The sequence below is a fragment of the Eretmochelys imbricata genome, chromosome 24 (genome assembly GCF_965152235.1).
Source record: "Eretmochelys imbricata isolate rEreImb1 chromosome 24, rEreImb1.hap1, whole genome shotgun sequence".
In the NCBI taxonomy this organism is placed as follows: domain Eukaryota; kingdom Metazoa; phylum Chordata; order Testudines; family Cheloniidae; genus Eretmochelys; species Eretmochelys imbricata.
Genome location: NC_135595.1, coordinates 8,192,427 through 8,216,922, shown reverse-complemented (window position 1 = coordinate 8,216,922; position 24,496 = coordinate 8,192,427). Strand labels below are relative to the sequence as shown.

General features: G+C 53.7%; 1 protein-coding gene across 2 annotated transcripts; it reads right to left on the bottom strand.

Annotated features, from left to right (window-relative positions):
* Positions 1–353: 353 nt before the first annotated feature.
* On the bottom strand, positions 354–19,534 carry PRUNE1 (prune exopolyphosphatase 1). 2 transcript variants are annotated; one of them, XM_077841484.1, is made up of 8 exons: positions 19,406–19,534; positions 9,088–9,192; positions 8,631–8,836; positions 6,305–6,483; positions 5,770–5,928; positions 5,393–5,487; positions 4,533–4,691; positions 354–1,516 (listed from the first exon to the last, which is right to left on the bottom strand). In XM_077841484.1, the coding sequence occupies exons 1-8, from the start codon at positions 19,442–19,444 to the stop codon at positions 995–997; spliced, it is 1,464 nt and encodes a 487-aa protein (XP_077697610.1). In that variant the 5' UTR covers positions 19,445–19,534; the 3' UTR covers positions 354–994. The 2 variants fall into 2 exon arrangements, with proteins under 2 accessions (XP_077697610.1, XP_077697611.1); XM_077841485.1 differs by lacking the exon at positions 4,533–4,691.
* Positions 19,535–24,496: the final 4,962 nt, after the last annotated feature.

Below are 24,496 nucleotides of genomic sequence, written 5' to 3'. Positions count from 1 at the left end.
GCCGGGCTGGCCCTGGTTTGCTAACAGGACCTCAAAGCAGTTTGTCCTGGCCCTGGGCTCAGCTCCCTTTCAAGGGCAGAGCTTTAGGAACCAATCACTAGAAACCCCTTCACACAACCCCCGGACAGCTGGCTGGAATTCACTGCCCCGGGGGTCACTTTCCAAAGCTGCCCAGCCAGGGTTTCAAAGGGACTGGACAATGATGACCACAGATAATGGGGACGGTGGGAAGGAAGAGTTTTCCTTTACGCACGGTGCTGCGCAGGCAGGCAGGTACATGGCAGACCCAATGGCTCACAGGAGGCATGACGGCCGACTGTGTCACATGGACCGGGAGGAGAGGAGACGGGAGAGAAGTTCCTCTCCTTTATTGCTGTTCCCCAACGGGGGATTCTGGGTGGAAACGACGCTGCCAAATCCACACAGGGTTCAACAAGAGTGGGGCCGAGATCTCCCCTCCCACGATGCGAGGGGGAAGCCGGTGCACACAGGAAGGGGACACAACGTGGAATGGGACTCAGGGGCTGCTGGACCTGGGCATTCTTCCGCATAACACAGCACAACCGCTCACAACCTAGGGCACGGTGACGCAAGAGGCAGCTGGGGTTGCGCCAGGGCAGGGTTTAAAGAAATCACTGTAACAGAGAAGAAGGAGGTGGTACTTGTGGGCACAGTCTGGTCAGGATCAAACCCCTCGGTGCCTTTAAAGTGCAGCTGCACTTTGCATGGGGGGGGGGGGTGCCACGCTGCTGGTGTTTTGGTTTGGCTTTCCCATGAAATTCCCCGCTGGAGGAGGAGCTGGCTGGAAGTCGGTTCTGGAGCATCGCTGACAAAAGTGCCTGTGTCTGGCTTTTATTGCAGAGGCCAGGGTCCACGTCCCCGTGAGACAGACGGACGTGTTTCATCCACACACAGAAAGAGGCCACGCATCTAATCCCAGAGCGCCAGGATTGCAATCGCTTCCCTGAAACCCGAGCGGGCACCAGCCCCGGTGTCATTTCTTCTCGGGGCTGCTGCTGGCAGAGGGGCGCACCACCGTGATGTGGCTGAACTTCTCGAAGATCGCCTCCACCGACAGCTTGGGCAGCCCCCTGTCCAGAGGGCACTCATCCACCAGGCTGTTCATGGGGGTGGGAGGCAACGGGGCATCGTCCTCCAGCAAGGCATCCCCATGCCTCGGGCACCTGCCCGGATCTCTCCTGCCCCTTGGCTCGTACTCCAGGGCACCCGCTTCGCCAGCCACATCCGAGTCCTCCGGGTTCTCGTCGCTTTCACCGCAACCGGCAGAGGAGTCTTTTGGCTCTGGTCTCGTCGTGCCACAGGAATCTTTGTCCGCAGGATGCATGGTGCCAGCCGCTGTGTCCCGCTCCCTTAGGAAGTCTTTAAGGATCGGGAGGACTTTCTTACGCGATGCAACTGTGTTGCCTTGGTGGTAGGCACAGAGGTTGGGGTAGAGGCTCCCCAGAGGGGAGAGGTCCAGGGGCGGGTTATTAGCACGCTCCAGAACGCCACATACCTATTGGGGACAGAAACGCGGGGGGTTGAGGAGCCGGCTGAGAGCCAAGGACCCTCCCGAAGGCTGAACCTGCTGTCACAACGCAGCAGGGATGGGATCATGACACGCATAGTACAGCAAAGCCGGAGCTGTACTGGGCTGACCCCCCAACTCCCCTCCTACATTTCTGCCGTTTGGGGCACTAGCCAAGTTATTCGGATATGCTCAGGGCCAGATCCCCCCCTGGTTGTAAACTGGTGCAGCTCCACGAATTTACATCATTTGAAGGGAGAGGGAATTATACATAGCTTGCCTCACACTGATTGGATCCTGGGCGGGAGCCCCATTCTGCTGCACCCCACCATTGCTGCTGTAGCAGGTCTGCAATGCCAGGGTGCAAGCAGAGCCCAGAGCTGGGGTCTCTGCTCTCGGTGCTCCCAGCCAGGCTCTTCTGATCCCAGGGTCGCTCTCCCCACAAGCTTGGATACAGCTCCCAGGTTGCTGTCTGTCAGAGAGCGGGCCAGATCCTCAGTTGGTGTCAGTCGGCACATCCCAAGAGAGCGACACTGATTTACACCAGCTGGGGATCTGGCCCATGGATTCCAATGGGGTAAATCTGCTGGAGCTCCAATCAGGGATCTGGCCCACAGACTCCAATGGAGCTACGATGGATTTACACCAGCTGTGGCTCTGGCCCACAGACTCCAATAGAGCTAAGGCGGATTTACACTAGCTGGAGATCTGGCCCACAGACTCCAAAGGAGCTACCCTTATTAGGGTAGCTGAGTGTCAGACTCCAAGTCTCCTGTGCCTGGGCAGCCAGTCAACTGAGAGAAAACGCACGTGTCCCCCACAGCCCAGGGAAGGGTTTCACGCCCCCCCCCAGACAACCCCAGGGGACCGCGAGCTCAGAGCTGAGCGTTAAGGAACAAGTAAAATGAGTGGACAGCGGCTGACAGGGCAGATGTGTGTGTGTCGGCAGCCGGGGGAGACAGGCTGGTTTCTAATGATCGTCATTCAGCTTGTGTCTGCCTAGTCCAGCCTCTGGATTCAGCCTCCAGAGGCAAAGCACTGGGTGCGGGAGGTGCCGAGGGTGCACGTCGGGGCAGGATCACACGGAGGGCATTTCCCGTTGGAGCAGAGCTGGTTGCAGGGATGGAAAAAGGAGCCTCTTACCTCTCATCTCTAAGGCTGCTGTCTCCCGCTCGGTCCCCTCGGCTGCTGTGATCTCTGACCCACCCGGGCGATTAGCCCACGATCCCTCCCACGGCTTTAAACCTTTGACCATGGTTAATGAGTGACGAGCGGTGGCGAGGGATCGGAGGGGGTGGTGGTGGGGGGAGCCGTTGCTGCATAGCTGGGGATGGGGGGAGTAAACATGGCCTCCCCCCTCCGCCCCCACTCTCGTGGTAGGTTCTCGCCAGGCTCTGGAAAGCACCGAAGCAAACTCTGCAGGCACGTGGGCTGCTGCGCTGGGGGTGGCCTTGGAGCCGAAGGGTGAACGCCGAAGCCTACACAGCTCAGCAGCTACCCCACCGGCTACGGGAGCGACTGTGGCATGAACAAGCTCTGATGGGCAGGGGATGGGGGGGCTGCAGTGCTGAGCCTTGAGGGGTTGAGGGAGGGGGGATTTGCGGAGACCTAGAAACACCCACCGAGGTGGCGGGGGGAGGGGAACAGGGCTCTCAAGCGGTTTTGCTTCCACTTGGGTGGAGAGTGGCTCGGCTGGGAGCTCAGCACAACAGGCAGGTGAGCCGGTTTCCAGGGTGGACAGTGCTTGGAACCAGACAGCCGTGGAAGGTGCTGTACAGTTTGTGCACCTGGGCCCCGATTCAGCAAAGCATTTGGGTGGGTGTTTCATAAGGGACTGATTCCCACAGGACTTCAGCGCTCTGCTGAGCTGGGGGCCAGGTCCGCAGGAGGGCGGGGGCCGGAGGAGGTAAACCACCGGGGACGTGCCACCACCCTGTAAATCCTCTCCCAGCCAGCCACCTGCCACTGCAGCAAAGAGGAAGGTGCTGGTTATAGCCCAGCACGCTGATCTGGGAATTCACAAGTCCAGGGGCACCCAGAGAGTCTGATACCCAGCGGGGGCTCTTCCTGCAGGCAGCTCCCTTGTGTTTTACGTTGTACAAACAAAACCCCCAGATCCCAAGTTTTGGCTCCCAAACCCCTTCACATTCTGCCCCATCTGCAGCAGGAACAAATCCGTTTCTGCTCTGGGCTCTTTGCAGAAGCAACAACCAAGGTCCAGTTCCTCCCCTTGCTCCATTTCTAGAGGTTCCCAAGATGGGGGCGGCAGGGAGGGGCAGCTTTGGGGGCAGGGATTATCAGGGGTCAAGCAACGGCCAGACTAGAGCAATGGGCCACTATGAGAGCAAGTCAGATAAGTGCTTTGCTGGGTCAGAATCTAAGTCATACATGTCTAGAAAACATGACCTATGAGGGAAGGCTGAAAAAAATGAGTTTGTCTAGTCTGGAGAAGAGAAGACTGAAGGGGGCCAGGATAGCAGTTTCCATGTACATAAACGGTTGTTACAAGGAGGAGGGAGAAATATTGTTCTCGTAACCTCTGAGGACAGGACAAGAAGTAATGGGCTTAAATTGCAGCAAGGGAGGTTTAGGCTGGACATTAGGAAAAACTTCCTTACTGTCAGGGTGGTTAAGCACTGGAATAAATTGCCCGGGGAGGTTGTGGAATCTCCATCATTGGAGACCTTTAAGAGCAGGTTGGACAAACCTCTGTCAGGGATGGTCTAGATAATACTTAGTCCTGCCATGAGTGCAGGGGACTGGACTAGATGACCTCTTGAGGTCCCCTCCGGTCCTATGATTCTATGTGACTGCAGTAAAGCACCTGTTTAAAGGCTGTACAGGATCAGGGCGCAAGCAGGGGATCTAGTGCTTGCCCTCAGTTTGTTATATGCATGGGCTTCTGGGACTGGTCACTGAGGAAGGGCGGGCGGCTCTGGAATATCCCTTGAGAATCTGAGGGCAGACCCCGGGCAGGTAGGCAGCATGCCCCAACGATGCTCACCGCTGTGCGCACCGCCGCGTGCTGGCTGTACACCGCGAGCTGCCGGAATGGCTCGTTCCGCTCATTGAAGGATATTGTCATGGCTACCAACCCGCCGTAGCCATACCGCTGGCAGAAGGCGCACAGGTCCTGCTGCAAGCCAGGCCGCTGCAGGAAGGCCTAGGCAAGACCAGCGAGCGGCGTCAGAGTCCGGAACGCACAGGCACGCGACGGGACAGGACGGCAGGCAACGCTGCCAGCTCCTGCCCGTCTTACTACCCTGTCGTCCTCCCCCACCCCCAGCACCACCCACTTGTCTCATGCACCTGTTATGTCTGAACTGTTCAGACTATAGGCTCCTTGGAGAAGGAATGCCTATTTGGCAGCAGTGTGATCTAATGGATAGAGCAACAGACTGGGATGTAGGAGACCTGGGTTCTATTCCCAGCTCAGCCACTGGCCTGCTGGGTGACCTTGGGCAAGTTCCCTCTCTGTGACTCAGTTCCCCACCTGTATGATGGGGATAACAGCATTGTTCTGCCTCAGAGGCAGGTTGTGAGGGAAGGTGCTCAGATACTACTCTGATAAGTACCATGGAGAGATAGAAAACCCTCCATTGCCCTGCGAGGTAGATGGGCAGCATTATTCCCCACTTCATTGGCAGGGCTAGGGAGAAAACCTAGCTCCCAACCGTAGGATCAGCTTCTTCCCACTTGCACAGGATAACATTTAAATAGCAAAATGCACAGATACCCAGCAGGCAAAAGGTGCTTTCACTCCTGGGCTCTATTCCCAGCTCTGCCACCGACTCCCTCTGTGGTCCGGGGCAAGTCACTTCACTTCCCTGCGCCTCAGTATCCCCATGTTTTATTGATCCTTACCTCCAGCGTCACGTACACAGCACTGATGGCCAGAACGAGCCCGTCGCTCGACAGCGCCTTAAGGTCCTTTCGCAGCATCTGGTCCGTAGTGAGCCCTGGAAAAATGAGAGGGGCAAACGTGAGTGAAGAGGGATGTTCATTCCCAGCGGGAGCTTGGATCACTTCCAGGGAGCTTTGCGTTTTGACGCTCCAAAAGACTCAGACATCATTCGCACACGCAACCCTCTGACCACTCTGCCAGGTGGATTCTTGGACTGTTTTCAGATGAATTCGGATACTCGTCTGATTTAATGCCTCCAACTATATAAGCTCCACACAGTCCCTGCCTTCCCCATCTGTCCCACTTGATCCCCGATCAATCCGCGAAAAGCTGGTACCTGACACATCGAACTTGGCTGTCTGCAGAGCCTCAAACAGGACGCTCCTCGCTGGGAGGTCTGGGAACTTGGATTCCAACAGGGCCACATACTGAGTGTCTTTGGGAGTCACTTTCCCAGCTTCTGGAGTCATATTAACACAATCCAGAAGTATTGTACCTTTAAAGCAAAGGGAGCAGCAGTTGACACAGAATCACAGTGTGAGCCAAGCCAGGAGCAAACAGAGACCATACACGGTTTTTGTGATCTTAGACATGAGCTGGGGAGTTAGAGCCTTGGGGTCTAGACAGGTGCTTGTTATATCTCCCCTAAGCAAAGCCCTGCTGCAATAGACTGGCCTTGCAGGAGTCCAGGATTTGCTGCTTCCTGGGTTGGTGCAGATGCAGCTCTGCTGAGCATGCTGCTGCTTAGGGGTCGGTTTTACAGCCAGCAGGATACAGCCTGGGAGACGGGCCTGATACTTGCAGCTGTGGGTCTCCGCCCCAGAACTCTACACCCCTCCCTGAACGTCAAAGCAGGCTAGCACTGCTCTCACCGAGTAGCAGGGCGGCCGTCTGTCTGTCCAACAGCTCCGCTGGGCCCTGCACAATCCTCTCCGTCACCAGCGTGGCGCAGGAGCCCACCAGCTCCGCGGTGACTCTGCACCGAGGCTCCCTCTCCAGGGGCCGATGGTCGATCACCTCGATCACGGCCTCCTCCAGGGCTGCGTCTCCGCTGGGCGGGCAAGACGGGGACGTGAGCGGCGGTGCCCGTGAGAGCACCCCCCTCTGGAGAGGTGGGCGCAGGCCGAGAAAGACCCCGGTTTCGTCCCCAGGCGTTTCTCTCTGCAATTTCTCCCCCCACCCCCACGCCAAAATGAGGGACTTAGGGTCAATGGAATCACCCCAGGGATGGACTCTGTCCTTTTGGCTACACCATCCACCCGAGAGCGTCCAAGGGCATTATGGCGCACCCTGGTGGGCGTTATTGTGTATTTATAGCATCACCCTGGGGACGGACTGAAAATTCCTCCTCTCGGGCTCTTTTCTTACCCCGCCCCCCACCAATAAAGGCCGATGGGGGCTTATTTCCTCCACACTGAAAATATACTGACATGCACATGCAAAGGTGCTGGGCTGAGGGCGGTGCTGCAGTGAGGGGAGGGGGTTTTCAGCCCCTAAACAGGGAAAGGATGATATGGCAACTGCGGGGGGTGGGAGGGGCGGTGAGGTTGGGGTAGCCATGTAGAGGGGGAGACAATACATGGAGCGTGGGCAGGGGTGAGGGTGGTGTAGGAGTGGGGTGGCGGCAAGGCGGGCACAGGAAAGGACGGCAGACACGCATGTAGAAGACGAAGGGAGAATGCCATCGGGTTCGGGTTCCCAGAGACGCAGGGGGATGCTGCGCACACCTGCCTGCTCATATCAGAGATTTTACACCTCATCCCCTTTAGCAAAACCCTCCCAGAGCACCCAGGGATGCAGAGCAGCTGTGGGGACGCCGTGGCTCCTGTCTGTAGGTCCCTTCCACAAGAGGTCTCCCGGCTCCTCCCAAGGCAGCTGAAGGGTTCATGAACTTGTCTGGACATCAGATCTGCTGTGGTGGGTAGCAACCCACCCGGCCCAAGCCCTCTGTGCCTTGTCCTATGCTGACCCCGTGTGCAGGGAGCTGTCCCTGGGAAAGACCCGTCTCTTCCCCAGTGCCCATGAGACATGAGCTGACAGCAAGATTAGGAATATTTTAAAAGTGAGTCACTCGCTCCTCTAGGGCAGGGGTGGGCAAACTTTTTGGCTCGAGGGCCACATCAGGGTCGCGAAACTGTATGGAGAGCCAGGTGGGGAAGGCTGTGCCTCCCCAAACAGCCTGGCCCCCGCCCCCTATCTGCCCCCTCCCACTTCCCGCTCCCTGACCGCCCCCCCCGAACCTCCGCCCCGTCCAACTGCCCCCTGACCCCTATCCACACCCACGCCCCCGACAGGGCCCCCAGGACTCCCACGCCTATCCAACCGCCCCCTGCTCCCTGTCTCCTGACCACCCCCCAGAACCTCCGCCCCCCCCAGCTGCCCCCTGCTCTCTGTCCCCTGACTGCCCACTGGGGACCCCCTGCCCCTTATCCAACCCCCCAGCACCCCGCCCCCTTACCATGCCACTCAGAGCGACAGGAGCTTGGAGCCCCGCCGCACGGCCAGAGCCAGCCACGCTGCCTGGCAGGAGCAGCGGGGCAGAGCACTAGCGATGCTGTGAGCTGAGGCTGCGGGGGAGGAGGGACAGTGGGGGAGGGGCTGGGGGTTAGCCTCTCCAGCCAGGAGCTCAGGGACCGGGCAGGATGGGCCCGCAGGCCAGATGTGGCCCGTGGGCCATAGTTTGCCCACCTCTTCTTTAGGGGTTCCCACCTGCCCTTGTGCACCCGTCTTGCATAATCCAGCAAGGATGCCATCCACGCCGTGGACAAGACAGTCCTTCTGTTTATAAGGCTAAGCAATATCATCTACTTCGATTGCAAGCTCGTAGGGGCAGAGGCCCTCCTTCTGTTCTGCATCCGTATGGTGCCTAGCACAACAGGGTCCTGGGCCAGGATTGTACCACAATACAAGTAATAATATCTTCATTTGCCCATCATTTACTCCCCACTCCGTCCTGCCTGGAGCCCCCACCAGTGATTTAATGATAACACTGAGCTGCCGTATCACGTGTTCCATCCGTAGATCTCAAAACTTTATAAAGGTGGCTCAGTGTCCTTGGCCTCATTTTACAGATGGGGAAACTGAGGCACGAAGAGGGGAAGTGACTTGCCCAAGGTCACCCAGTAGGTCGGTGGCAGAGCCAGGATTAGCCCCCCCCCCCCAGATCTCCAAAGTCCCCCGCACCGCCTCTCCACTTGCCTCGGCAGGATGTGGTGGTCAACCAGCGTCAAGGAGAGGAGGCCAGCCTGGTGCAGCGCATGCAGGTCGATCTCATCCCGGAAGATCAGGCAGCTGTCGGGGATCTGCTGCTCCTGCAGGAGGAAGGTGCTCTCTGTGCGCAAGGGGAACTCCGAGCGGGGGATGTTCAGTACAGGGACGAATGCCGCCCTGGACTCCAGAGAGGTCTGCAGGAGAAAACAGTGAACCTCAGGGACAATTAGCAGCAGGCCTTGGCTATGGAAAGCCCAGCCCAGGGGGGTCCAGGCATCACACAGCAGCCCTAGTGTTCATTGGTCTCAGTGCTATGTGGTCACCAACCCAATTGCCCCATGTGCCCCCTTGCACAGAGAGAGCCCCTTCCCTCCCCATCCCCATTAATTCCACCCCAGCCGAAGCAGAGCTCCAAAGCGGAGCCAAGCCTCAGGGCAGCACTCACCTTTGCCAAGTAATAAGCCAGGGCAAGCGCCGACACCATGGAGTCCAGATCGCAGGCTTCATTCCCCAGCACCACGTGGACTTCCTGCCTGTGCTGGACATGCTCCTGCCAAGAGACAGCAGGCTTTGAATCCAGGCAGAGCAGGCCCAATGTCGCTTGCACGGGAAAAAGACTCACTCCTATGAGCTGATGAAGAAGGAAAACACGCACCGTCTCCCCTGTGGGCAGGCTGAACCGTGAGCGGCATCGGGGGCTGACATGGCAGGGTCTTCCCGCCCGGCTCCTCTCTGTCTGGCCCAGGAAGCCTTGGTCATTCTAGACCCTTTGCTGGCTTAAGGACCTGAGGCTCCCAAGTTCATCTGCTGAGCAATCCAGCACCACACTTGAACCTGATCATCCCCGGGCCCCCAGAGCATATGCCCGACCCAGCCACCAAGATGCTCCAAAGGTAACAGTCACCGGCCACCTCTGGGTTAGAGGAGCCAATATAGGGGGAGACGTTCAGCTGATTAGAGACGCACCCGCAAGCGCTCTCTGTAGTGCCAGATTCGCCTCCCACTCCCCCAGGTTTACAGACTGGCAGTGTTCAGAGACGCACACCGGGCTGTCAGCCCCGCAGTGACCACCTTGACCCAGCATGAAACTGACAAAGGAATGGAATCCCTGCGGGAACACAGCAAGAAGGAGCTGCACCAATGTTTTCCACTCGCCAGCGTCGTTCAGTGGCTAAACCAGGGGACTGGGAGCCAGGACTCAGCTCTGGGAGGGAGCACGCTCTCGTGCTCAGACCAGGGCCCTGGGTATCAGGACTCCTGGGGCCCATTCCTAGCTCTGAAACTTTGTGCCTGTAAAATAAGGTTAATAATCCAATATTGTCCAACAGCACAGAGAGGGTGTGAGGCCTGCTGCGTACAAATGGCCCTTGGAGGAAGGCAATGTCGGTACCACTGGCAATTGCTTTGCTCTGTGCTCACAGGGGGTCAGTAGGCTGCTCTGTGTTTTGAAGGGGAGATAAACATCTGGGGTTCACGGAGCAAAAGAGAAGGTTTCTGGCAGCCTATAACAAAACACAGGCAGCCAGATCTCAGGACGCTGTGCTCCTAACACAGCAAGCCCATAACCGGCTCGTCAGAGACGCAATCGAAACGCCAGCTACTATCGATTCTCTTTGGTTCTAAAACATCTGGGGGGGGGGGCGGGGGGGGAAGGGAAGGCATGTGCAAAGAGAGCTGCAAGAACAAGCTGTGGGCCAGATTCTCCTTTCACACCATTTTACTCCTGTAACTCCAGTTTAGACCAGTATTAGGTCAGTGCACGTGGGAAGATAAGCAGACTCCTCTGGCTGCAGCCAGAAATTCAGATGCAAGGAAAACGGAAAGGGATGAAGGAGGGAGTTTAAAACGGAGGGGCATGATTCTCTGTTTGCCATGAAGTCATTTACAACAGCACAACTATGCTGACCTGCCAGCATTTTACAACAGCGTACGTGACTGCACGAAGTGCAGGGCAAAAGGAGAATCAGCCCCAAGACATTTGAGGTTCAATGTGAATGTGGGGTGAAGGGTTGGCTGAGACTCTTACGGCCTCTGAGCTGGTTCCGACGCTCCAATCTCTACACTGGCCCTTTTGCTCCGGTGCTGAAACTTGCCAATGAAAAGTGAGCCTGGAAACTACACATGGGTAGCAAGGTCTCGGTGACCGCTTATGAATGAAGCTTTTGGTACCTGCAAAAGCAAACGGATGCAGCAGCAAAGAAGCCCTCCTTGTCAGACAGCAAACAAGGCAGATTTGCACCAGCTCCCTAAAAGCGATTTGCCATTCCTCCCAGGTGCAAAGAGGCAGCATCCGTTTCCCAGTTACCGTCAAGAGAACAGGCGGACACACTCGGTGCCGGGTTCGAAGCGCTGGGCGCTGGCTGGCCAAGCACTTTAGATAAGCAAGGCTGGGATAATGCATTTATGGAGCAGAGTTAAGAGCTGCATGTTACCGAGCGAACATGCAAAACAGCAGCATATGGCCCCCGGGGAGGAAAGAAAACAACCTCACCGAGAAATGCACAAGCAATTTGCACTAAAAGGCACTCAAAGGTCTCGGAGAGGGATGTGTGCAGCCTTTTCAAAGCTAATTTACCTTTGCGCTATCTGGGAATGGCAGCGATGTCCCAGCCATTCCTGCAAACACATTAAATCAACATGACAGGTCTGATCCATTAGGATTGTAAGAGACACCCTGGCACCTTTTGGAATCAGAATGGATTTTTTTCAGGGGAGCAAAGGCAATTAAAATTGTCTTTCCATCTAAATAATACAAGCAGCATATTCATAGAGACCTAGATTTTTATGGGACCATTCTGAGCATGTAGTCTGATCTACTACATACCACCAGCCACAGAACCTCACCCAGTAACTTCTGCATCGAGCCCATACCTTCTGGGTGGGCAGGCATGTATATTGTACAAAGACATCCCGCCTTGACTCAATGACTGCACCACCATATAGGAGAGTTGCTTTATCCTAGTCAGCACTGACTCACTTCTATAACACCGGGCATATCTCGATTTTTGATCCTGGGACTGCAATCCAAACAAAAAATAATAATACCTCTAGCAATGGTAGCTCTCTTCCTGGGATACTGGATTCAATTCTGGCCCCGCTATTCCAGAACGAGATTGCCAGAACAGAGAGGACCTTATGGGAAAACATCCAGATTGAAAAGGCGGAGACGGTTTAGTTTTCAGAAGCGACGTGTGAGAGGGAATATGATTGAGTATGAAAATAGCTGACAATGGAGAGAAGAGAACTTGGAACAGTTCGAGTTATCTTCCCAGAACACAAGACTCAGCTCCGGGAGGGAGTATGCTCTCGTGCTCAGTCCAGGGGCCTGGTTAGAACAAGGGGATATTATTCAGCAGAAGGCAGTCAGTAACAGACTGTGGAAAGGAAATGGTTTTATTTCTATACAGCGTGCACCTGGCCTGTGGGACTCACTGCCACAAGATTTCAGCAAGGCGAACAGCTCAGTCAGATTCACAAGGATTGGTCTTTTATACTGGTAATGAGGGCCTCCAAAGATACTTTAGGTGGGATTAAAGAAAAGATCAGAAGGGAAATAAATCTTCCTGCTTCAGGGCATACACTGACTCTAAGTGAAGGTGACAGGAAGAAAATTCCTTTACAAGGAGGTTATTCCGTAGCGGCCCACTGTAAGGGTGGCTTGCACCTTCCTCTGAAGCAGCTGGTTCTGGCCTCTATGAGAGACAGGATAGTGAGCTGGATCTAGAGAGGAGGGATGGTGCAGTGGTTAAAATACCAGCCTGGGGCTCAGGAGATGTGGGTTCAAGTCCCTGTTTTGCCTCAGACTTCCTTACACAATTCACTTAGTGGAACATTTTCAAAAGTGACTTAGGAGCCTAACTCCCATTTTCAAAAAAAATCTAGACGCTGAAGAGTCCAAACCTCGTCGACTCTGAATAAATCACTTGGGTGCTTGGGTCACCACTCTGCTTGGGCCAGGGCAGTATTCAGAGCAATTTACCGCAGTGCCTAGAGAGGTCTGCACTGAGAGTGGAACCCCACTATGTCAGGCACTGTACCCAGGACAGTTCCTGCTGCCAAGAGCTTACAGCCTAAGTAAACAAAACAGAAAGGGAGGGGAAACTGAGGCAGAGAATGGGAAAATGATTTGCCTGCGGTCACTGGCAGAGCTAGGTCTAGAACCCAGGAGGCCCAGTTCAACGTGCTGTCCCATTGAGCCACACTGCCACTCAGGGTTTTAACATCAACTTTTCTCCTGCCCAACTTTTCTTTTTCTTTTTAGCCTTGCAAAGGTAACGCGCATTGTCTCACAGGCAGGCAGCATTAATTTGCAGGCCCAGCATAAGCATGACTTCACGCGAGTCTCAAGCAAATGCAGCAGACTTATTTTTGCGGCAGGCAAAGACGCACACAAATAGCAGCCAGACGACGTCACTGATGCGCTTGGCGCAAACAGGCCACACTCAGTGAGCCGCACACAGAGGTTGTTTATGTGCAGCCCCAAACAAACAGTTATTATGGAAGAACACCCACCCTGCATTCATCCTCCCAGCTCCTCTCTGCAGCCAGCAGAGTCCGTCAGGCCAGGAGAAAGCAGCTTTTTGTCCCAGCTCTCCACACTTCCACCCCTCTCTGTGTCCTGTTTGATCTCCAGAACAAGGGGACCCCTTCACCAGGTCAGCATTTAGGTTACACCCCACCACTCAGGCTTTGTCTATGGCCTGGCTTTTAGCCACCGGAGTAGTTATGCTGAGGCCAATCCCTAGTGCAGATATAAACGAAGCCTTACACCAATGCAGCGTGTGTATCGTACGGGCCTCATTCACCCCGGTGCAAAGTCTGTATAAACCCAACACTGATTCAGCAGCGAGGCAGATTTGAGTACATGGCCAGGGACCTATTTACCAACAACTGTTCTTCTCCCCAGGTCCTACTGCCACAGATGCAGTCAGAGCAGGGCACTCCCCGCTCCCATCAGAGAGATGGAGCAGCTGGTGGAGCTTTCTCTGATAGGGCCCTTTAGCTTTGAATTAGTTCCTTCCGCCCTGGTCTGAAACAGTCCTGCCGGGGTACGCTGCCAGGTCCATTTGCTTTTGGTAACCCAGACAACTCCAGTGGAGACCATAAAGACGGGAAATACGGTTCTAAGAGCTGGGTGATGATTTACGTTAACAATGGGGCGAAGGAGGCTTCCTAGAGCAAACCATGCACCATGGAGCACTTAGAACCAAAGACATATGCTGCTTTTTTATAGTTTCATGCGAGTTTAAGGTTGGAAGAGACCGATTAGATCAGGTGCCGGGAATGGCGAACCGCGGTCACTGGGAGATGCGGGGGGCCGTGCCTGCGGATGGTCAACGTAAACAAAATGTCTCGCGGTCTGCCAGTGGATTACCCTGATGGGCCACCTGCCGAAAATTGCTGACCCCTGGATTAGATCATCTAGTCTGGCCTCCTGTATCACACATTTCACCCAGACACCCCAATATTAAGCCCAAAGACTAAACCAAAACATTTCAGCTCTCAGGAGACTGAACTGTGTGCCACAGGCAGAGAACAGGAGAGACCAAGGTGCCACCATGGCAGGGAACTGATTAGGTGGAACGTGCCCAGGGGAGGAAATTCCTTCGAGACCCTGAATATGTGAGCAAGACCCACCAGCCAGGCATCTAAGAAAAAAGGATTCTCGGTATCACCTCAGAGCACTGCCCCACCCCGTCCAGTCTCCCGTCTCCAGCTGTAGCCCATCGCTGATGCTTCAGAGGAAGGCAAAAATAACCCCAGCATACAGGAAGTCAATTGTGCACTGGGGAAGACTATTCCTTTTTAACCACCCCTTGCATTTTTACAACCCCGAAAAATAAATACCCGATCTTGAAACCTGCACTGTGTCAGTGATTGCACATGGTGCAGAGCAAGGAAGAATCAGGCCCGAGGCAGTGAACACAATACGATACACCACTGGCTAAAAACCCTTGTGTTAAATAAGGCCTTAGTCCCACTGCTACGTCCTCTCTGCCACCCAGCGCAGAGAAGCGGGCCGGTCGGTGAGCAGGACGGGCAATGATACCAGGCAGCAGGGCGGGAAGGAGAAAGGAAAAGTGAAGTCCTACTCTTTGGGAGTCAGTGTCCCAGCCCTCCCCTCCTCACTGCAGCACTGGAAGGTAGGTTTATTGGGTGTCACCTGCCTTCAAGACTCTAGCAACATGGAAAGGTGGGGGACTGTCCTTCAGCATAACCTCCATGGGATGGGAGGACAGGAATGCCTGCCTCACCTTATGGAGGCCTTGTGCTTCTCCCACAAGTGTCACCAGCCAAAAAGCAGCAACTTCAGGGTCACCGCAAGCAGCATCTCCAGGAACAGACGCAGGGGGCACAAACAGATCGCGATGAGGCAATTTTAGCACTAATTCAAGAGTCCTTTGGGCATCTGCTGACGGCCTCACCCTTGGAGACAGACATGTGAAACGCATGCAGTCCATGGCCTAGCATTCAAAACACACACTCAACACTGGGGAAGATGAGCTGCTCCCGGAATGGGTAAGACACCATGTTGCTAACCTATCCATTTCACCGTGGAAGAAACACTAGGGAAAGTGGGGATAATTCTTCATAGCACTTTGTAACTGTGGGGAGGAAGGTTGGTCTTGCAGCTAAGGCACTAGACTGGGACCCAGGAGATCTGGGTTCTAGGAAAGTCAGTGAAATTGCTCTGCACCTCAGTTTTCCCATCTGCAAAGAGGGGATAATCTTCTTCCTCTCCTTCCACCTTTTGTCTATTTAGATCGTAAACTCTTCAGGACAGGGACCGTTTCTTACTCTGTGTGTGTGTGCAGCGGCTGGCACAATGGGCCCCAGATCTCGGTCTCTCTGTGTGCGTGCAGCAGCCAGTATGATGGGCCCCTCATCTCAGTTATTCAGTGTCTGTGCAGCACGAGGCTCAATGGGGCCCTGATCTCAGCTGGAGCCTCTGAGTGTTACCCTACTACGAATAACAACAGTAAGTATTAGTAACAGGAGACATCACTGCATTAGCTTTGCTATTTATTCCCTCCCCCCACCCCCCAAGAACTGGGGAGGGTTTTCAGAAAGAACGATCAAAGCCGGGGATTAGCCGAGAAATAGGGAGTTTCTACTGTATACTGAAATGTCAAATAAATTCCTTTTAAATCTCAGCTGATATTTTTACACCTCTGTGCAGAGAGAGATTAAACATATTACCTGCTGCTGACTAGCTCATGTCTCTCCTCAAAGAACTGCATTAAAATACTCATCTATAATTACCTTACCATAACAAGGTATCAGTGTAGAGAAGCATGACAGCGCTAAACTCTGGTTAGGAAATCTAAAGCTATTAGAAGAGAAATGTAATTTAAATTGCATAGTAAACAGGATCAAAATAGACAAGACTCTTCTTTCATATCTTCCATTGCTCCTCAAGCACACTGATATTGTCACGGCCTGTAGCTAACTGAGTGACCTAATTCTCCATTGCATCCATTAGAATGTCTCTGCAAAAAGCATTGTATCACGTTATCAAGGTTTTGGGGGTTTTAATATTTTTGTATCCCTTGATCAAATAAGATGAATGACATTTTCCAGATGCAGAGAGACAGAGGAGCTCGTGGCATGAGAATTTCTGCCCAAACGCAAACTCGTGGAATGGCCACAAACAGCATTGGGATGTCAAAACTCATTGTAATAAAACACTCAGCAATTCTCAGCTGTTTACCCCACACAAACCTGCTTGCATAGAACTGTTGCCTTCACTTGAATTTTGGCACACTTGGGGAGATGGGAAGAAACACACTCTATTGTAAGAGGCAGGGAATCTTCCATTTTCATTTCCCCACATGGATTACGCTGTTTCTGATAGGTTCATGCTAATCACGACATCCCCAAGCTTCTCATGTATATCACCATCTCAAATACTTCAGAGGCCAGCGATGACTGTTTAATTGCATATCCCAGCCTTACTAATTTATTTCACATAAGCAAAGCAAAAAAGTACTAGGCCTTGAAAAGACAAGCAGGGCCCGGAGGCCAGAATGAATCCCTAAAGGAGGGCCCACTCATATTTCATTTGACTGACAGGTCTTCATCTATAGGGTCCTTTTGAACATGCTTACAGCACTCTATGCTAACCCGTCTCTGAAAAGGTTGCTCCAAAGATATATGATGTCAGATGTTCCGCTCCCACAGCCCTGTGCAATAGGGAGGTGTTGTACAGATGGGGAAACTGAGGCCCAGAGACTTGTCTCATGTGACATTGGACGTCTGCGGCAGGAACAGAACCCATGTTTCCTGACTCGCAGTCACGTATCTTAACCACAAGTCCATTCTTTTGCCACTTTGCTCATATGTCAGAATGCCCCACATCATACAGAGCTGTCAGCCTGTGACTGCTGTTGGAGAGTTACACATTGGTGAGGGTGCCCTAGCCCAGTGCAAAGAGAATTCTCTCCAGATTCACAGTGCAGTAAAGTCTCGGATCTGACACACAACTTCGCCCTTACCATGAGTTTATAGCCTGGGCAGAGATCACATGTACACTAGCAAGCGAGACCTTTGCTGATTTTCAAATTAGTGGAGCACCTTAATTTCTAAAATGTATCTGTTCAGTGTTACAGCCAAGGTCTACCTCATTCCTGGAGATAAGTCTCCAATACAAACAAGGCGACACTAAATTCTAACAGGTCTTTACCACCTCTATTTCCTGCGCTTCTTATTTTGACACTGTAACCTGTTCACTTTAGCACTGTGCACAGCTGCCCATCACAGCAGAACTGAAAATGCTAAAGACATGAAAACAACAGCTTCTCCCTAAGGGCAAAAACGGAGTCATTTTGTGCATCCACTTCTGACACTCCCTCTCCCTGCCCATACACACTAACATTAAACACCAGCCCCTTTGTTTCCACAACTTCAGCCTGTTTTCATAATATTTGTCAGTCAACGGGTCCCACAGGTAAAGGAAATTATATGGGTCCAGGATATGCAAAAGCCAATTTGAACTAGCACCAAAACAAAACGCTAGCCTGATGGTAGAATTTAAGTCCAGCATCACATGAAACATCAGAACTAGACACCCCTGGAAAATTGACCCTCCTGTGATTTGAAGTGGGGTATATATATTTCTTATAATCTCTGGTAAGTCACTTTAAAGGTGTATCTTGTTTAAATTTCGTTCTCTACTTAAATTCACCCATGATTTTAGCTGTCACTGGTTCTAGGGGTTCTTAAGACAGCAGACAGTGCTTCAGAGTCCAGCACCCCAGTAGTAGAAAGTCTTAGGCTGGGATTCTCCTCGGAACTTGAAAGGAGTTTGGTACCCACCTTTCACTGAAAGTCAGTGGGATATGGGAGTCTAACTTCACTGTAAGAATCCTTTGAAGATGCCAACCTCAGTCTCTAACTGTCTCTAACTCTCCTGGATCAGGAGAGATCAGCTGCTAATGTCATTTTCGAAAAGCTGCAGGGGCAGGGGGAAAGCACGATAGTAATCAGAGCACCGTGATTTTCAAGGTCGAGGTATAAGGTCAGTTCCAGGACCAATATGTTTGGCTAAGTGCTGGTTTCAGTCCCGCCACCAAAGAGAGAATAATTCAGTCCCCGGGTACACTTTGTCCTAGTTCTGCAGGTGTAAATGGGCTACATCAAACTAGGCTCTTACGTTGGTGCCCATCCCTGCAGCATCTTGGCACCTTAGCCTAGATCCCAGGCCAGTCCCAGAGCCAGGATGAGGGGAGATAGAAGGTCATGGGGGCAGCATGGAGCGGGACCATGGGGTTAGGGGAAGCAGAGATTGAAGGGGGGATGGGGAGGTTTGGAGGGGCATGGAGGAAGCTGGAGGACCGGGCATGGATGGATGGGGGAGGAATCGGGGGCAGCGGTTGGTGGGTGCTGGGAGGCAAAGGGGACCATGGACTAAAGGAGCAGGGAGCAGTGGGGGGCAGCGATGGACAGGGTGAGAGTGGGGTGAGCTGTGGAGTGGAGGTCAGGCTGGGGAGCAGCAAGTGCGGGAGGTGGGTTGGGGTGCGGGAGAGACAGGACCAGGCTGTGTGGTTCTGGGGGGAGCAGGAAGGGGAAGTTCAGGGGGCACCGAGGCTGGGGGAGCAGCAGGGAGGGCTGGGGTTTGTGAGGAGGCCGATGGAGGGGAAGCTTTGTGGGAGCCAGAGATGAAGCTCCCTCTATGGTCTCCCTGTGCTCCCCCCAGCCCATGGGCCCCCCACGCCCTCCCTCCAGCCCCTCCATAGCGCCCGCTCCTTCCACAGTCCCTCATCCCCCCAGTGCCTCCCTCCTGCTCCCCTCCAGCCTCTGCCCCCCATAGCTCCCACTGCTTCCACAGCCCCTCATCCCCCCATGCCCCCCTCCTGCTTCCACTGCCCCCCATAGCTCCAGAGCCCCTCACCCCCCATGTCCCCTCCTGCTCTGCCCAGCCCCTGCTCCCCATAGTTCCCGCTCTTTCCACAGGCCCTCAACCCCCCATGCCCCTCCTGCTCCCCCCAGCCCCTGCCCCCCATAGCTCCCCTATTTCCACAGCCCATCACCCCATACCCCCCTCCTGCTGCCCCTGCCCCCCATAGCTCCCGCTCCTTCCACAGCCCTTCACCCCCCCAGTGCCCCCCTCCTGCTCCCCCCTGCCCCTGCCCCCCATAGCTCCTGCTCCTTCCACAGCCCCTCACCCCCCAGTGCCCCCTCCAGACTCTGCCCCCCATAGCTCCCCCAGCCCCTCACCCCCAGGGCTCCCCCCGGCCCCTGCCCCCCAGCGCCCCGCCCGGTACCTGCAGGGCGGCCCGGCGGCTCCGCACGAAGCTCTCCATGGCGGGCGGGCAGTGGGGCAGGGGGCGGCGGCCGCAGCGGGCCCTGGCTCCGGAGCGAGCGGGCGGCTCCTCCCGCCGGGCTGGGGAGCCCGGCCCGGCCCGTCCGTACGAGCCACACGCGGGGCTGCCGGGAAATGGAGGCGGCCCCGGGGAGCGAGAGAGCGGGAGTGTCACTGGGTGGGTGTGACCGCGGGGTTGTGTGTGTAGGGGAGGGTGTGACTGCGGGGCTGTGTGTGTGTTGGTGTGGGTGTGACTGCGGGGTAGTGTGTGTGTTGGTGTGGGTGTGACTGCGGGGTTGTGTGTGTGTAGGGGAGGGTGTGACTGCGAGGTTGTGTGTCCATGTGGGTGTGACTGCGGGGTTGTGTGTGTGTTGGTGTGGGTGTGACTGCGGGGTTGTGTGTGTGTAGGGGAGGGTGTGACTGCGAGGTTGTGTGTGTCCATGTGGGTGTGACTGCGGGGTTGTGTGTGTGTCGGTGTGGGTGTGACTGCGGGGTTGTGCGTGTGTAGGGGAGAGTGTGACTGCGGGGTAGTGTGTGTGTAGGGGAGGGTGTGACTGCGGGGTTGTGTGTGAAGGGGAGGGTGTGACTGCGGGGTTGTGTGTGTGTAGGGGAGGGTGTGACTGCGGGGTTGTGTGTGTTGGTGTGGGTGTGACTGCGGGGTAGTGCATGTGTAGGGGAGGGTGTGACTGCGAGGTTGTGTGTGTCCATGTGGGTGTGACTGCGGGGTTGTGTGTGTGTTGGTGTGGGTGTGACTGCGGGGTTGTGTGTGTGTAGGGGAGGGTGTGACTGCGAGGTTGTGTGTGTCCATGTGGGTGTGACTGCGGGGTTGTGTGGGTGTGACTGCGGGGTTGTGCGTGTGTAGGGGAGAGTGTGACTGCGGGGTAGTGTGTGTGTAGGGGAGGGTGTGACTGCGGGGTTGTGTGTGAAGGGGAGGGTGTGACTGCGGGGTTGTGTGTGTGTAGGGGAGGGTGTGACTGCGGGGTTGTGTGTGTTGGTGTGGGTGTGACTGCGGGGTTGTGTGTGAAGGGGAGGGTGTGACTGCGGGGTTGTGTGTGTGTAGTGGAGGTGTGACTGTGGGGTTGTGTGTGTGTAAGGGAGGGTGTGACTGCGGGGTTGTGTGTGTTGGTGTGGGTGTGACTGCAGGGTAGTGTGTGTGTTGGTGTGGGTGTGACTGCAGGGTAGTGTGTGTGTAGGGGAGGGTGTGACTGTGGGGTAGTGCGTGTGTAGGGGAGGGTGTGACTGTGGGGTTGTGTGTATCCATGTGGGTGTGACTGCGGGGTTGTGTGTGTGTAGGGGAGGGTGTGACTGCGGGGTTGTGTGTGTTGGTGTGGGTGTGACTGCAGGGTAGTGCGTGTGTAGGGGAGGGTGTGACTGCGGGGTTGTGTGTGAAGGGGAGGGTGTGACTGCGGGGTAGTGTGTGTGTAGGGGAGGGTGTGACTGCGGGGTAGTGTGTGTGTTGGTGTGGGTGTGACTGCGGGGTAGTGTGTGTGTAGGGGAGGGTGTGACTGCGGGGTTGTGTGTGTTGGTGTGGGTGTGACTGCGGGGTTGTGTGTGTGTAGGCGAGGGTGTGACTGCGGGGTTGTATGTGGGTGTGTAGGAAAGGGTGTGACTGCTGAGGTTGTGTGTGGGTGTGTAAGGGAAGGTGTGACTGCGGGGTTGTGTGTGTGTAGTGGAGGGGTGACTGCGGGGGTTATGCGTGTAGGGGAGAGTGTGACTGTGGGGTTGTCTGTGTTTGTAGCAGAGGGTGTGACTGTGGGGTTTGTGTAGGGAAAGGTATGACTGCGGGGGGCTGTGATGGGGGAGTTTGTGTGTGTCGGAGGGTTTTGTGTGTAGGAGAGGGTCTAATGGGAGAAACTGTGCGGGGTTGTGATGGATGTGTTTGTACAGTAATTATGAGTGTGTGTGTAATCAGGAGTGTGTGTGGTAACTTGTGAGTATATAGGAGGGTTCTGAATTTAGAAGGGAGTGTGGGGGGTTGTGTGGGGGTGTGTGTGGAGAGTGTATAGGAATCTGGTCTGAGTGTAGGGGGTTGTGATGGGGAGGGAATGTGGTTGTAAATGTGTTGGAAGATTGTGCATGTCAGAGATTATGATGTGTGTGTGTAGCTGTGAGTAGTGCATAGGGGTTCCAATGGGAGAGTACGTTTGTGTGGTGAGTGTGTATGGGGTTGGTGTGATTGTAGCGGATTGTGATGGGGGAGTGTATGTGTATAGTGAGTGTATAAGGGTTGTGATGGTGGAGTGTGTAGGAGGGAGTGTGGTTGGGCAGTGTGTATGGTTGTGAATGTTGGGAGTTTTCTGTGATTGTGGGGGTTGTAATGGAGAGTGTGTGTGTAGTTGTAAATGAGTGTGCATGGGGTTCTGATCAGGAGTGTGTTTGTAAGGGTTGCGATGGTGTATGTGTGGGAGGGTTGTGTGTGCAGGATAGGGTCTGTAGTTGTGAGTTTGTGCATAGGAGGGTTGTGAGTTTAGGGGGTTGTGATGTGTATGTGTAGTTGGGAGTGAGTGTGTATGGGTTCTGATGGTGGAGTGTGTGTAGGAGGGTTCTGAACGCAGGGAATTGAGTCGGGAGACCGTGTGTGTAGTTAGTGTGTAATTTGGTGTGAGTGTAAGGGATTGTGATGGGGAGTATTTGTGTGTAATGAGTAGAGGGATGGTAGTCTAGGGGTTGTGATGGGGAGTGTGTGTGTAGTTGTGTGTTTGTATGTAGGAATAAGCGTGTTTGCAGGGAGCCGTGTGAGGCGGTGGTTGTGTGCCGAGGGGTTTGGAAAACTTAATCCCAACTCGACATATACAATGATGGGGTCTAAATTCGCTATTACCACTCCAGAAAGAGCTCTTGGGGTCCTTGTGGATCGATCTCTGAAAATATCTGCTCAGTGTGCAGCGGCAGCCAAAAAAGTGACCAGAATGCTGGGAATCATTAAGAAAGGGATAGATAATAGGACAGAAAATATCATGTTGCCTCTATATAAATCTCTGGTATGCCCACATCTGGAATACTGCGTGTAGATGTGGTCGCCCCATCTCAAAAAAGATACATTGGAATTGGAAAGGTTCAGAAAAGGGGCAACAAAAATGATGAGGGGGATGGAACGGCTTCCGTGTGAGGAGAGATTAATAAGACTGGGACTTTTCAGCTTGGAAAAGAGACAGCTAAGGGGAGCTATGATAGAGGACTATAAAATCATGACCGGTGTAGAGAAAGTAGATAAGGAAGTGTTGTTTACTACTTCTCATAACACAAGAACGAGGGGTCACCCAATGAAATTAATAGGCAGCAGGTTCAAAACAAACAAAAGGAAGTATTTCTTTACACAACACACAGTCAACCTGTGGAACTCTTTGCCAGAGGATGTTGTGAAGCCCAAGACCATAACAGGGTTCAAAAAGGAACTAGATAAGTTCATGGAGGACAGGTCCACCAATGGCTATTAGCCAGGGTGGGCAGGGATGGTGTCCCTACCCTCTGTTTGCCAGAAGCTGGGAATGGGCGACAGGGGCTGGGTCACTTGATGATTTCCTGTTCTGTTCATTCCCTCTGAGGCACCTGGCACTGGCCACTGTCGGAAGACGGGATACTGGGCTAGATGGACCCTTGGTCTGACCCAGTAAGGCCATTCTTATGAGGGGTGTTCAAGTGCTGTGGGGATGGGTAGGTGACCGTGTCGGGGGAAAGTACTTTGCAAGTGAGGGGTTATATGGAAATACACCTGGGCAGCAGCTGTGAGTGTGTGTAGTTGTGGGATTTGTGGGAAAGGGGTGGGTGAGTAGTTGCTGGAGTATATGGGGGCTGTGTGTAGGAAAGGGAAGGGGTTGTGTGTTGATCCAGTTTGACAGAAGTGAGGCAGATCATTCAGGCCAAGTGACAAGGACAGAGGGAGCTCTGTGGAAGTACTGATGGGGCGGGGGTCTGGCTTTTCACAGTCACACGATTCTCCATCCCCCCTCCAGCTTTGCACACCCTGTAACGGTTGTTGCCTTGAATCCTGATTTGTTGTTCGCTACATTTCTTTGATCCAAAACCTCAGAAAACCACTGCCAGAAAACAATATTCCCTGCTACCTAACTTCCAACTTGTGTTATTTACATAACCCACTGGCTCTCCTTTAAGAAGGGCTCATTTCTGGACTGGTCCTTTTTCCTACATTGTTGCAGCAGCCCTGCTTCTTATTGTGTCTTCTGAATTACTCCTCTTGCCTTTAGCTAAGCTTCAGATATGAGACCCAAATTCAGTGCTGCAGCCGGCTTGTGGGAGATGGCATTTCTTTGACAGCTGCAGTTCAGAAATAGAGAGGCCAGTGTGTGAGTTGCATGTCTGTCACACACTCCCTTTACAATAAATACTTTAATTAAAAAAACTAATAATCACAGGGCAAAAATAACCTGCAGCAAATTGCAATTAGGCCGACAATGTTGTCTGTGAACCAGTTTCACTTCCCGATGAAGCACAGAACAGATTAAAGAGAAAAGGGTACGTCTAAAGGGTAAAAAATCATATTTGTTTTTAAATCATTATTGGCTTAAAATTATGAACTTTTTTATAGCACTGCAACGTTTTGGGGGGGGGTGGTCTTCTTTGCTTTCTGGTATCTGAGACTTTAGGGTTCAATTGCTTCATGTTTTTAAGCAGTTCTCTTCAACCATAAGGACAAGAAAGTTACTTTTTTTCTTGTTTCCTTTCTAAGAAAAGCTGAAGAGTCTCTTGCAATCTCATGATTCCCAGCTGGAAATCTCATGAATCTCGTGGGAGGAACGCTACAAGAGTGAAGGTGGGTTTTGTGTTGCACGCGCCTGTCCCTGCCAGCTCATTTCAGACAGGCTGATATTTTTTTGGCCACTTAATAACCTGGGCTAGGTTGGAACCGGTGACCTAAACATGAATGGCTCTGCACGCTTCTGTGCCATTCATTATGCCAATCAGGATGGTTTTTAAAGGTCTTCTGGTGATATTTGTCCAGGGCAAGAGTAGAATTGGCTCTGCTGGAGGGAGGCATCTGGTATAAAAACCCCATGAGCTGTGATGTACTCCTTATAATGAAGATAGGCAACAG

Excerpts from the sequence above, each read along its gene's own strand:
- PRUNE1 (XM_077841484.1), bottom strand. The coding sequence starts at position 19,444 with ATGGAGAGCTTCGTGCGGAGCCGCCGGGCCGCCCTGCAG. Across the intron at positions 5,929-6,304 it reads GACGGCCGCCCTGCTACTCG|GTACAATACTTCTGGATTGT; the intron begins GTGAGAGCAGTG and ends TTTGCTTTAAAG. Across the intron at positions 1,517-4,532 it reads ACGCGGCGGTGCGCACAGCG|GTATGTGGCGTTCTGGAGCG; the intron begins GTGAGCATCGTT and ends TGTCCCCAATAG.